Here is a 13,833-nt window from a genome sequence, read left to right on the forward strand (position 1 = left end):
GAAGGAGAAACACACAATGAGTATCTGGGATGCAGTCTGAGTAAATGAATCAGCATGGCTGTAATCTAGCTGTAGCACACACTCCAGCTGTCAAAATATTAAAGCGAGCCCTGCAGACCCTCTCGTCGCGTTGAAGGGTGTTTCTGAGCCGGCCAGCAGGAGTCCTGATGATTATGTGCATGCGTAAAGAGGGGGGAATTATCCCAGTGTCACGCCGCAATCACTCCATTTCTGTCCGTCAGCTGCAGCTCTCAGGTGTCGTTAGGCTATCGGAGTTTTGATTAGGCTTCTTGATGAAGCTCCAGGAGGCCCCCTAACAGCTCGGGACTCCTCTGAGCCGGAGCGCGTTTGTATTTTCAGGAGAATTAGCGGGAAACCAGAGTGTTTGTCTCTTCATCTCCGCTGTACAAAAAAAAAAAAAAAAAAGAGGACTTAGAGGACCGGGAGTCATCACACTTGTTGACAAATGAGACGCTTTTCATGCCTGATTGAAGCAGATCTGCTCCGTCCTTCTTCAGGTGGAACGTGGTTGGGTTCCAGGGCTGCCTGATGAGCTACTTCACCGAGCCCATCTACTTCTCCAGCATCATCCTGGGCAGCCTGTACCACGCCGACCACCTCTCCAGGGCCATGTACCAGAGGATTACCGAGATCGAGGACCTGCCACCGTCCTTCAGCTTGAACAGGCCGCTGCTCAGCGGTGAGAAACACGCCGCTCTTTCACAGCTGACTGACTTCCACTGATCTGTCACCTGTTTTTTTTTTTTTTTTCTTTCCCGACTCTGACAGCACAGATGTGACATTTTCAAGCACGTCAGGGTTTGTGTAGGGGTTCTCACAGTGGAGGTGGTGTCCTGTTAGCAAAATTCAAGTTTTTTTTTTTTTAGGTCACTGCATTATATGAATCACCAAACTGGATTTGAAACATGTTTTTTTCACCATCATTGCTAAACCACGAGAGAGGCATTTTAATGTGTTGTCCCAGTGTCACTCAGTGCAGTCTCTTTTGCAGTTTTTAGTCTACATCTACAACAGTATAAAGTGAAGCAGAATCTCATTCAGGGGTTCAGTTTTTTGTTAATACTGTTTGATATTTTGTTTTTTGCCTGCGTGTTTTCACGCCCTGCAGGAATAAGCAACGCAGAGGCTCGCCAGCCCGGCAAAGCCCCCAACTTCAGCGTGAACTGGACGGTGGGCGACCAAGCCCTGGAGGTGATCAACGCCACCACGGGGAAAGACGACCTGGGTCGGCCGTCGAGGCTGTGCAAACACGCCCTCTACAGCCGCTGGATGCGCCTGCACTGCAAGGTATAACACCAAACGAATGTGGCGTAAATGATGAGTCGCTTTAGAGTGATGATTGAGAACATTTAATAACAGGAAAGATAACAGAGTTTTTTCAATGAACCTCTTCTTGCCCGTCTGATAAAGCTTTGGAAAGGAAATTTAGCTTCAGTCAACAAGCCTACAGCTGCCTGTCACAGTTCACAACAGCTTCAAAATGTCAAATTAAGCTGCAGCAATTAGTCAATTCATTGATTTGCTGTTGACTTTGAAATCAATCACTAACTATTTTGATCATCAATAAAGTGTTTTCAGGGAGTTGAGGGCTCCAGGGCCTCACTGATTTTCATTGATTGCACTGGCGCGCCTGAAATTTAGCATGTCTGATTAAAGAGAATAAATTGAGCTACAACTAAAATGAGGGAAAACACTGATCGACACATTTATTCTTATCTTAGCTGTAAAGATGCAAAATTTTATTTCTGCACAAATCAAATATTTTATTTTCTGATGGTCCTTGCAGCTGCAGACAAATGTGCAGGTGTACCTGATCATAAAGTTAGATAAGACTAAAACCTTCGTCTGGGCTCGTGGAGGTATTTTACTAATTCGGCTTCTTAAATGTGGGCAAACAATTTTGATGAACATTTTAAGATGGAACACAGATCAACATTTTTTTTTTTCACCATGGCATTCTTGTGTCCGTGCAGCTCTCCTCCACCCTGCGGATCAAAACGGTGAGGCCCAGCAGCTACCACGAGGCCAAGCAGGCGGCGGCGGAGTACCACAGCTCCAAGCAGAAGCTCTTCAGAGCCTTCCACAAGGCCGGACTGGGCGCCTGGGTGAAGAAGCCTATAGAGCAGGACCAGTTTTCCCTCACCACCTGATGAGCCAGCGCCGGCATTCTTTGACAGAAAAACGCATCAGACTTCACTTTGAGAAAGCGTTTCTGTGGAGGAATTCTTCCCCTTTGGAACAGTCGCGCACCGGACAGTGTTGGTGGGAGGAACGAGGATGTCAGACCTGCGGAATCAACATTCCTCCTCCATTTTCAAGCCTCACGCTCCTCCTCTCAGCCAGCACTTACACATCCACTAAAAGATGATTATTCAGTCAGTTATGCAACTTTCTACACAGGACTTAATGTGAAAAACAGACTTCGGGAATGGAAACTTGTAAACAGCATCGTTAGTTCAAACGTTTGTGATGTATTGATTTTGCATGTGGGATTATACCAAATTCATAGGAAGTGGACAGTGAAAGGTTTGTTCTCATGTTCAGTGTTGTGATCGCAGATTATCAGTGTCGTGATGACTCCAGAATGTCCTCCTGCAGTCCCTAAAGCTGTCTCTGATCTGCTCATTTGCACGTCTTTGACTGCACATTTAAGGCCACAGGGACGTTTTCTTTGATTTGAAGCTAAAAATACGCACTCTGATGTCGAAAAATGACTTGAGTCTGATATTAGAAGATAGTCATCTGCTGCTCCAGCATCCTCTGATGTATTTTCTCCCCACAAACATGCAAGTTTTATGGACTCTGGATTAGATCTAGCTAAGTATGCTGGACCTGACAACGCTGTTTTGAACAAGAACAGCGAGTTGAGCCTGTGTATGAAGCGACGCTTTAAAGGCTGCACAGCTTAAAGAAACCGGGAGACCACCACGGCTGACTGTCATAGGCTGAGACACCAGTCAATCAAAGATAGTGTGCAGAATTTAGGCAGATCTAGGGGCAGAAATGCAATATGATCTTCATAATTATGGTTTTAAGATTCATTGTGTTTTTGTTACATTACAGTGAGCTTTTATATCCACAGAGTCACCATCACGTTTGTACAGTGGAGTGGATTCGGCTTTCAATGCAAAAAGATATTACATTAACAAGGTTACATAGCCACGTTTCATGAATTTTTCAGTATTGTCATTAAAGCTAGGGTCTGTAATGTTGAGTAGTCAATACATTATGTATTCAGAAAAAGGAACGATAATAATCTTCTGTGGCAGCTGCAGGACTGAGAAAAAGCTGACCAATCCCTGCTTTTCGGTCTGAATAGCACGGATTGGTCAGATGCCTTCATGTCCCTCCCTCCTCCGCGCGTGCACACTTACGTTTCACTGATGCCGGAAATATTCAGCACACTCCTCTGCAGAAATAGTTGCAGGAGAAGACGTTCATTTGGTTACAATGGCAGAGAAAATGCAGCCAGCGTTACTTGTAACAGCTCACCCCGCTAAACAGCTAAGGAAAAGAAAGCCTGAGGCAGAAATGGCTGCGACGAACTAAAGAAAGAAGTCAGACCCGAGTCAACATTGGTGTGGCGTTTTAGTGGTGGAGACAACTGGGGAATGTGAAGGACCTGAAAAGTGATGCAGAGTTTGCTGTCTTTCTGTTGACAGGTAATGATTTGTTTTGTTTCAGGGGAATTTGTTATTTTCATGAAATATGTAAGGTTTGCCAACTTGGCTCGTATTAGCCCAACGCTAACGTTAGCGTCTTTGTATGTTGTTTTTAGCCATGAGAATAGCTAATGAGTCGGCCCAATTTCCGCTGGATATAGTCCGCTGCGTTGCGGCTCCGATCCGGTTTTGCTCCGCCTTCCGGCAGTCCCCACCGGCTGCGGTTTGAGTCCGCCATGGCGCAGTACGGTAGACAGCTGGCCTCAAGACGTGTGCTGGTGTCAACACGGAGTGTTTTATTTTGAAAAGTAACCGGATGTTGTTTATTATGTTGGCGCTTTACTTCCTGTCCGCTCCGTGCTAAATTCAGCTGAATCGAGAAAAGACATTTAATTTAAGGCAGAGTTGGGGAAATAGGTTGAAAATCTTTTTTAATAATGAAGCAGATTAACTATGAGTTGATAAAAATCTTCAGAGCAGTGGCCGTTTTTAATAAACTACCTTCTGGGTTTATTTTATGTTAAAGCACACATTTTTAATGAAATGGTAATAGATGAGGTTTTGAATGGTTTGAATACAAATGGAGTATGCTCACAGACTGTAGACAGAGACAGATCTTAGGAAGTAAGCCTTCCATTAAATTTAGCGTGTAGTGGTCAAAATGTGATAACATGATAAAGAATGAATTCCTACACATGCTGAGGTACTACACACCTCAACTGCTAGCGTCTAGCGTCCATTAAGGGAACGACAGCCAGACCTCGGCGCTCAGCCATGGTGGTGGTCCATCTGTGCTTTGTTTAGATCAGTTCAGCAGACTGATAGATGTCCAAATGTGTCTCCTCACACCTTTTCACCAGGGCTGGACAAAGTTGGCCCACTAGATATTTCTATCACAAGACAAAATGCTCCTTAAATAGGCCAGTGTAGAATTCCTAACAGATGCTTGCGGTTTTGGATCATTTGCTCGTTAGATGACGCCAACATAAGGAAAACTTTTAGGCATCCTGATTAAAAAAAAACCCAGCTGAGTCTGAAGTGACACTTATAGGTTGAACACACATGTCAACACAAGCCCCGTTGCACTACATCAGAGTAACAACCCCTTATGCAAACCTGTCAGAGTGTGAATCTGTCCTGCAGCGAGTCCAGTGAACCCAGACCCTGCTCATGTTGTCGGTGTGAACCCTTCAGTTACTTTCACCGCCAGTAAAAGCTCACCAAAGATGATGTCAGCATCCGTCCGACTTTTGTAACGAGTTCTTTTCTGTTGTTGTTGTTTTTTAATCGCTGTATCCTGCTTCTTTAGATGTGTGTTTGTGACGATGTGTGACGTGCTGTTTCCCGCGTGATGTCCTCGCTCTCTCAAACCAAACAAGACGATAACCCAAATCACCTGTTGTCCTCTATAGCAACTGTACATTTTAACTTTGAAAAGGTTTTAAATTGTGATTATTTTCTTAATTGGAAATGGTGGAGTTCTTTTCTGTCCCTGTTTTGACTGAACGTGCATCTCCCTGCTTCTGTTTGATAGCTGAAAATATGTCTTAACCTTTGAGCACGTTCCCCGTCTCAGCATACCTGGCTCCAGGCTCGGGCCCCTCAGGGTTTTTGGAGGTGCCGGGCCAATTAAGTCTCCACGGGATATGCACTTTTTAAAAAAGGGACAACTTTTTTTCCCATAGACTTTGAGTAAAATCGAATGGGTGAATGGGATAAGACGGTCCACCATATGGCGATCCTCCATGTCCCGTATGTTGGTGGTGGTGGTGGTGTACCTCTTACATTTCTAATGGGTTCATGCACTAAGTTATTGATTTACCCTATTAAAAAAATTGCAAGACCTTTGGGGGTGGGCAGGGTAATGCATGAGCTCTACCTGTTAAGCATGAAACTATTATTATGAAATATGTAGAAACTGAGTCAAGTCACTGAGCTAGATATTTAATAAAATGCTATTATAGTCTTTTTGTATGTCTGTCTTTTTTTTTAATGGTTGCGGCGCTTGGAAACAAACGTGAAAATGATCTTCTTGGGTCTTTTTTGTAGCCAGTAGTCACCCCTCAGTGGCTGGAAACCTGCCCCCTCAAAGGTTTCTGGTATTCCTCATCGTCTTGGATGCCCAGCTGTTGGAAAAGATTGAAATTAGAGACCCTGAGTCACTCAAAACGTCTCCCGGCTCTTGGCTTTATGTATTACAGTTCGCCTGTAACCTCAGAACTGGTAATTAGGTAAAACTATCCCCACTCAAGGTCTTCTAATGTGGTTATTAAAGCCTCATTTCAGTAAGCAGGTTGAATTTTGCTCAGATGACCAGAGAGTTTATAAAATGTTCTAAGATTGTACTTGAACCGGGTCTTAAAGTCAATTTGATGGTGTGCTTGTGTCTCGAAATAAGCAGGTTCTAAGAATCCCGTTTGTAAAAATCTCTAAAAATCACAATCTAGATTGAGGAAAAACAAGACTAGACTATATTCTATTACTACTTTGAGGTCATTGTTGCGCTGTAATAATTTCCAGCTGCTTATCATGGCAGTTCTTGATTTTTTTCCATTCATCGTCTCATTATGGTCACTGACGATGTACATTCACAGCAATATTAATATACTTGTTGTCCGTATCCATATGACAAAATGTTCCTCGTATAAGCCCACTGAAGAAGGGATTCCAGACAAATGTTAGAAAATAAACTAGCAAAGAAAGACATGTATTAATGTATTGTGACTTGTATCCGTCTGTTAACCTCGTGTGACAGCGGAGACGAGTCCCATCCAGCGAACGCTTGCTCTGCTTTTGTCGCTGTCGACATTAATGCCAGGCGGCTGCGGTTTATCTGCTGCCATCTAAAGCCGCCCTGACTGCATCTCCACACGGGCTGTTAGAGGCCTATTACTTTGTGTCATATCAGCCACCGACACCTGTGCAACACGAAGGAGACCCGACAGTCTCACCGTGCACTGCCAGGGGGACAGCCAGCCCTCCTGTCAAAAACACAGGCCTTTCTACACTGTGCAGATTTTGAACCTCTGGCTCCATTCTGCCTTTTTCCTCGTCCACGCACAAGAGCGCGGTTTGAGAAGTTGATTTTCCCAGCCGCGGGATTTGAGCTGATCGAGTGTGGCTAAAAAATGAGAGAAAAGAGAAGTCGAGCGGCTTCAAGGTGAAGTGGGATTAGTGAAAACAGCTCTTCATACTTCTCCACCTTCCCCAATTTATCTGCAAATTATATTTCCCAGGCTAAGTCTCTTACAGGGGCCACGTAAAGCGGACCTCAGCCTCCACAAATTTTAAGTCCCCCTTACTTCCTATTACTTGGATACTAATTTCTTTGCAATGTGGGACTTTATATCGCTCCTGTCCTGCTCTGAGGAGATGGTTCCACATTTTAAAATTGGACAACTGATAGAAAAATTTACATTAATGCTCAAATTATGACAGAAGCAAGCCGAAGCTCTAAAGTGCTACAGCCTCTGGCTCTGCTCACGAATCAGACCAGCGTGACTGTTACTGTGATGGACCATATTCACACAATGGCCATTTTCTTCTGACTTCAGGCTCGCTGTGTGAACATGGCCTGTTATAATCTGTGATATTCTATGTCCAACTGTGTAACGGGTCCAACATACTGAACGGTGGAATAAATTCTGAATGATATTAGTTTGTCATAGCAGGTCCACACCTTCTGCTCCTCCAGTGGTCAGAACTGCCCTGTCACAGCCCAGCTACTGTGAGTCCAAGGTGATCAAACTCTCCTCCCTCCCTGACAAATCACATAACAGACCTCCAGCCGTTGGTCAGGTCTCCAGGTGGGGAGTGTCTGTTAGGGCTACAGCTATTCATTCCGAAGCTGTTGAGAAAAACAGATTGAGATAATCAGTTTGCCTGTATCATTCAGAATACATATACATGTAACTATATGTATACTTTTGGTACTTAAGTACATTTAATATCAGATAGTTGAAGACTTTTATTCACTACTGCTGGTATGGTTGACTTTCACGTTAAGTGACATTTTAACATGATTTTAGTTTTACTCAAATATGACTTTTGGCTACTTTTACTGTTTATACTTAGCATTAGGAAGGAAGGTCTAAAGAAGCTATTACATCAGTGTTGTTATATGTCGCTACTGTCAGCAAATTTCATGACGAGACCTAAACCTCCATTATGTTAGAATTGGCTGCCACTTATGGCCTGGCTACTATCCAGAGCAAACAATAAAAAAAAAAACAAAAAAAAACCCTGATCTCACAGGCAGCGTAAGAAAAACACCAGTTGTATTAATAAGTAGGCTGTCAATTACTGATCTCATAGAAAGAATATTGGTTTTGAATCGTCTCAAGTCCCAGTGAGAAGAGGAGACACATATCAAGGGGGTAACACACTTTGACACGACACCGCACTCTCCATCCAGTGAATGTCTCATGTTTTACCTCGGTTTCTGTCACTCTTCAACAGAATACTGCAGCTGAGGAAGTGGATCTGGAGCAGAGCCTGAGAGTCCCGTCCTCCCCCCCTCCATCAAATCCTCTGGCTCGCTGGCTGAAGTTGTCCATCCATTAGGACATCTCCTCATTTGTCACGGCTCATTTCCCAGGGAATCAAAAGCCCATTAGCCACTTAATGGACCTCTGCGTGAACTTAATGTATGTACAGTACGGCAGCGCTCAGCGGATGTGGGAAAAAGTTTGCTTTTGCACAGTTTGCTTTTCCTCTGGGGTGAAAAACAACAGCAGAGTTATACAAATATTGAAGTAACAACAGTGACAAATGACAGTTTTTTTGTTCTCTGCAGGAATAATGTCACCAAACAACAGTGGGATGTTTTTCACAAGACACAGTGTCTGAATAGAATTCAAACCAACGCCATATTTGGCACTCTCCAAAATAATCTCTGTGGGATGTTTTTTTTTTTATTTCAACCTCAAAATTCATAATCAAAACCATAGATCCTGGAAAGCAAGTCCTGTTCTGACATCAAGTGTCATGATATCCAAGAAAGCAGTTTAATCTCGTACTGAGCTACACCTCAAGAAGATCATTATATAAAATGAGTAATTATTACAAACATGGAAATACTTAAATGTTTGGTTTTTTGTTTTTTTTTCCCAAACCGAGTCACGAAAAAATGACCGTTTTCTCAAACAGAGGATCCATCCTCACTGCGACCAAAGGCATCAGAGCACTGGTCACCCTGTCAGACAAGCTGTTACTGTGCCCCCGTCAGCCCACCAGATGGTGCCTTTCACTTACTAAGTGGTATCCATACCCAGGGCACAGTTCAGTGGTGCAATGACATTAAAATGAAATAGTCTCCCTGTTGTTATCTGTTGCTCTTTCATCACAACAACCATTTCCTTAGAGAGCGTGAAACCTTGAGCCTCCAAACTCGTGAAATTTTCAACTGTTGAGCAACTGTCAGGCCATCATAACAAACCTTTCAAAGACCAGTCAGACTTGACCGGTTTCTCAGAAACGTCTTTAAACGCTGATATTTAGGGTAGCTGGCAGCTTCGTTGACAGCACAACAGCTGATCTGTTTCTGCTGTGATCTGGCAACATGCTCACTGCAGAGCAAGAGGAGCCGGAGGAACGTATGTATGAGTGTCGACTCTTATAATGCTTCTTTAAGTTGGTGTGTGTTTAGCTGCACAAAAAGTCAAATGCTCTCTGGACTTATTGGTACCATGAACGTATCTATAGGCTGATAGTTTTATGTTTTTGTTATACTGTTTACATTATTTGCTCTGTGTGGAATCATACCTCTGATTTATTTTGCATTTTATAATAACTCAGCAAGTACTGTTAAATGAATAACAGCCTGCAAAAACACATATTTTACCTTTATTCCCGTAACATTGTTCGTGTATTCATTGCATTTTAACCCTTGGGCACATGGGTTATTGTTGTCCTCTGTAAGTGGGTCAGCATTAAGGCTCACTAGTTTTTGTTCATAATAGATAAGCCAATTTCAGAAATAAGGGAGAAATAATGAAAGAAAACGTAAACTTCAAGGTGCAATGTCTGTGAATTTATATTCCCAATCCTTGAGCACTAGCTGAATGGCTAACTGAGCTAATTCATTAAGGGCAGCTACAGTTAGCAGTTGAGATCTTCACCCATCATGCATCCTGGAAAGTGACAAAGTTACATTTTTCTCTCTAAATTTCATGATTACATAACTGCAACAATAAACTGGGCACTGTCTGACTCTCACTCATGGGGACGGAGGCTGTTCTCTGGGGGAAACTTTATTGAATTCTCAGTCAGGAGTAACTACAACCACTAAATAGTGGAAGATGACAAAACACTTACTGAGTAAAAGTTTTTCTTGCCAGGGACAGAGACATGTGACGAGGAGTCAGTAGGACAGACGGGACAGACATTTTGTCAAAGTCAGTGTAAATGCTGACAGCTGAAGTGATTGTGAAAAACCTGCTGGATATATGGGAAAATACTGGCCTGAAATACAGAAAAAGCTGTACTTTTCAAAAGCTGAAAAGTCATAGGTTGAATGGCCTTCAAAGGCTCAGCATTTTGGCTCAAAAAGATGAATATTTGTTACATGTTTTCATGTGGATCACACAATGTGATTCTGAACGTAAACGTTTCCCATCAGATGGAACCTTCAGTGATCAAAGTGAACATTCCATGATGCGTGTCAGCGAGGGTATAAAAGGGACAGCTTCAGGCTGGCTCATCATTTCACTTCAGCCGTCTGAAGAGGTCACACTGCTGATCAACAGGGAAAGCAGAGCGAGCAGCCATCACTGACGCCGCGGCGGACAGCAGACTTTAACAACGCTCACCTCCAACCACAGAGGATCAGCGTTTCACTGCTTCACAGCAGCCAAACATACCAACCTGCTGTCATCGCTGTCACACCGCAGGCCGTCACTCTGCAGCGTCAGCTTAACAACCAAGTCAAGTCTCACGCACACACGCTCTTGGTGGGCTCGCATGTGACCGACAACTTCACGGCTGAGCCGGACACCTTTTGTCAAACGACGGCAAACGAGATCGGTGTCCGGCAGCAACACACCACAGATGATGTGAGAGCCAGGCGTGAGGAGAAGTGCGGGGAACAGCCGATGGAGTGCGAGGACGAGCCAGCGGAGCAGCAACAATCGCTCCCTGAAGTCCACCGATAACGCACCGGCCCCTCATCTGGACACAAATCTGGACATTAATCTGGACATGAATTTGGAAATGAATCTGGAAATGAATGTTTAAAATAAAAATTTGAAATGAAATTGAAAATCACTTGTCTGCATTAATTATTGTATTTTGTAGGATGTTGTATTTTTACAGTCACATGTTTTAATCATTAAGTCATTTTATGCCCAGAAATGGGCTACCACAACAATCTGATCTCTAAAATGAAAAATTTCTATTATTATTATTATTATTATTATTATTATTATTATTATTTAAATGATGAAAACATGACAAACCTGCAGTAACCTTGACTTTCCAAATCACCTCATCACCTTTACTGTCATATTCTCAGTGATCAGACACCTGAGATTAAAATGCTTTCTGTGAAAATAACCCGCTTTGCAGCGCACTGCTCCTGTGTCAATGTTTTTTGTGTCAATAAAGCTCTTTTCAATTGACTTGAGGCCGTTTGACCAATCACAGTTTCAGTTTCTGGCGTCACACTTCCGGTGTCTCTCCTATGGATACAGTTAGCTAGCAGCTCTCCCTGTGTGTCCACCAACGTACTCACAGTGAAATGCTTCGTATGACTGGCAAATAAAAAAGTAAGTGCCGTCATTCATCTCTTCCATCTTTTCACTGGCTGCAGTAACAGTAACCGAGCTAACACTGCACAGTCCTTGAGCACTAGCTGCTTGGCTAACTGGGCTCATTTGTTTACGGCAGCACAGTTACACTTAGCAGCAGTAAGCAGGTACTCCTTCCAGAAAAATGCGCACTTTTTTGTGATTGTTGCGGACAAACATCCTTCAATATGCGGCACGTTTTCTTAAAAAATGCGATGGAATATGACACATTTTTATGCAATTTTATGCGTTGAAATTGAAGGAACTTGCAAAAATTGCTGGCAATATTTAACTTCTCATCTTGTTTGATTTCACACCTGAATAAACACATGGCTCAAACTTACAAAACATTGATGAGTCAAACAAGGTCTGTAGCTTTACAAAAGTAATATGCTACAACTTATATAAAAAATAATACATAAAATAGAAGAAAAATAAAATCTGTGCTTCCTGTTTTACAGAGGTAGCTATACAAAACAGACGTCTTCTGTTCAAATAAGTGCTTCCAGTACACAAAGTGCAATCTCTTACTGAAACGTACATGTACATACTACTAATATACTTATTACTGTAAGGTTTTTAAAACTACTATGATTTTTTGTTGGCAAATGAGACTGATTTGCGGGCTTCATGGCGGGCTTTGCAGCTTTTCGACGCAGTTTCACGTCGCGTAATTACGTCACATCATAGCGTTCCCGTGGCAACAGGGGGAAAATGGCTGCCCTTGTCTGAAGTAAACACAACACGCTCTCTGCTAAGATATAGGTGACGTTTTTACAACGAAAATGCGGGGATTATGAAATCATGCAAGACCCGCATATTTTGCGCGGAAATCGGAAATTTATGCAGCGAAACTGCGGCCTATTTGAAAAAATGCGCCCCGCATAAATATGCGGACTTTGGCTGATTATGCATTGAATTATGCCATCGCATAATCGCATTTTTCTAGAGGGACTGCTTAAGGGCAGCTGCACTTAGGAGCAGTAAGCAGGTACTCCAGTGATACACTGCCCCCCATTTGTTTTTCAGCTGTACAGGTGGCCAATTCTTACAGATTGCACCACTAAAATCTTATCAGCTTATTGCAGATATAACCTTATATTGACTCATCTGGTACGTGTCAGCAGATAACTTACAACAACCTAAAGCATACAAATGGAAGTTGAGAAATCTTGGCCGATTTATCTGACCTGATTATCAGGATGAGCCTCAAATAATCTAATATCCTTGGGCTATGGTGTTTGCCATCAAACACTGGCACACTTAAGATGCATGAAGGGCAGGGCAGCAAAGAGAAAACGGGCCCCTGCTGTACGTGCTGGGGAGAAAAGGCACTGGAATCGCACTCTGGGGGCCACTGTATCCTTATTCATATCCTAATTGAGTCATCAGAGATGGCCATTTGGCTGCACTTTTTCAAACAAGGGGGAAAAACTATTGTGGACTAAAATCTTTGCATTTGTCACCTTCACAGATCCCTCGAGGATCACGCTTCTTGGGAAGTGTGGAGCAGGCGAGAGCTCCAGCGGGAACACCATCCCCGGACCATATGTCTTCACATCGGACATGAAGCTGGGGACACTCACTCAGCACCGTGAAAACGACGTCGGGACACTTAGGGATGTGCCCGTCACTGTGATCAACACACCCGCCTTTTTTGAGAAAGACCGCAGCAACAACAACAGCCACAGTGTGCAAGAGGATCTGAAGAGTGTCACACTCCAGGAACACGGACCTCACGCCTTTCTGCTTGTGGTTCCTCCAGCACCGATGACTCGGGAAGTTCAAGATACCAATGCACTGATCGAAACGATGTTAAGACTTTTTAAGACCCGCCGGAAACCCTGTGCATTACATCAACCTTACACTCATTCACTTCTCACTCAGGACTAACTACAGCAACACAACAATGGAAGATAACAAAACACTTAGTGAGTTCAAGTTTTTTGTTGGCAATTGTCATGTGAACAAATAACGGTTGATTGGAAGACGCCCATGTGATGTGTGTGATGCTCATGGGGTCACGTCCTCGCACGGCAATAAAAGGTTACTCACTCGCAGTTCATTTTTCCATAACCCCCTGCTTCCACCTCTCAGAAAGCCCGGGGAGGAGACACCGCTCCCCCCCAAGGCCCCGCAGACCAGCTTGGGCAGGAATCGAACCCCGTGCGAGCACCTATTCGCGCTACAAACACGCCTGAGACCCACCGCGCCACCAGTCCGCCAGACACTTCAACTACTTCTCTGAGCGCTTTTCATTACGTACTTCAAACTTAGGACTTTTATAAGAATCAAACACAAACAAGACTTGAACCCACAACCTCACAACTTCTAACCCTGCTTTTACCCCACTCAGCTAACAGGAT

At 43.5% G+C, this 13,833-nt stretch overlaps 2 protein-coding genes and 2 long non-coding RNA genes across 16 annotated transcripts in view; 3 read left to right on the forward strand and 1 right to left on the reverse strand.

Annotated features, from left to right (window-relative positions):
- The window catches only part of adarb1a (adenosine deaminase RNA specific B1a), a 47,512-nt gene extending 44,283 nt beyond the window's left edge, over positions 1-3,229 (forward strand). For all 5 annotated transcript variants that reach the window (XM_037091833.1, XM_037091835.1, XM_037091832.1 and 2 more), the window contains 3 exons: positions 519-700; positions 1,130-1,308; positions 1,995-3,229. In XM_037091833.1, the coding sequence (XP_036947728.1) occupies positions 519-700; positions 1,130-1,308; positions 1,995-2,171 (538 nt within the window). In that variant the 3' untranslated portion in view covers positions 2,172-3,229. The remainder of the gene's footprint in view (positions 1-518; positions 701-1,129; positions 1,309-1,994) is intronic.
- Positions 3,230-3,622: 393 nt separating this feature from the next.
- Positions 3,623-10,946, forward strand: LOC119015398. Its single transcript, XR_005073328.1, has 2 exons — positions 3,623-3,683; positions 8,142-10,946. It is a non-coding gene; the product is annotated as an uncharacterized LOC119015398 (long non-coding RNA).
- Positions 3,707-8,255, reverse strand: LOC119015397. Its single transcript, XR_005073327.1, has 4 exons — positions 8,117-8,255; positions 7,363-7,530; positions 6,427-6,804; positions 3,707-5,809 (listed from the first exon to the last, which is right to left on the reverse strand). It is a non-coding gene; the product is annotated as an uncharacterized LOC119015397 (long non-coding RNA).
- Positions 10,947-11,338: 392 nt separating the features above from the next.
- LOC119015380 (cytidine and dCMP deaminase domain-containing protein 1-like) overlaps positions 11,339-13,833 on the forward strand; it is a 542,642-nt gene continuing 540,147 nt past the window's right edge. For all 9 annotated transcript variants that reach the window (XR_005073316.1, XR_005073325.1, XR_005073319.1 and 6 more), the window contains exon 1: positions 11,339-11,446. The gene's annotated coding sequence lies outside the window, so the exon portion shown is untranslated. The remainder of the gene's footprint in view (positions 11,447-13,833) is intronic.

This window comes from Acanthopagrus latus, chromosome 24 (genome assembly GCF_904848185.1).
Source record: "Acanthopagrus latus isolate v.2019 chromosome 24, fAcaLat1.1, whole genome shotgun sequence".
NCBI lineage: Eukaryota > Metazoa > Chordata > Actinopteri > Spariformes > Sparidae > Acanthopagrus > Acanthopagrus latus.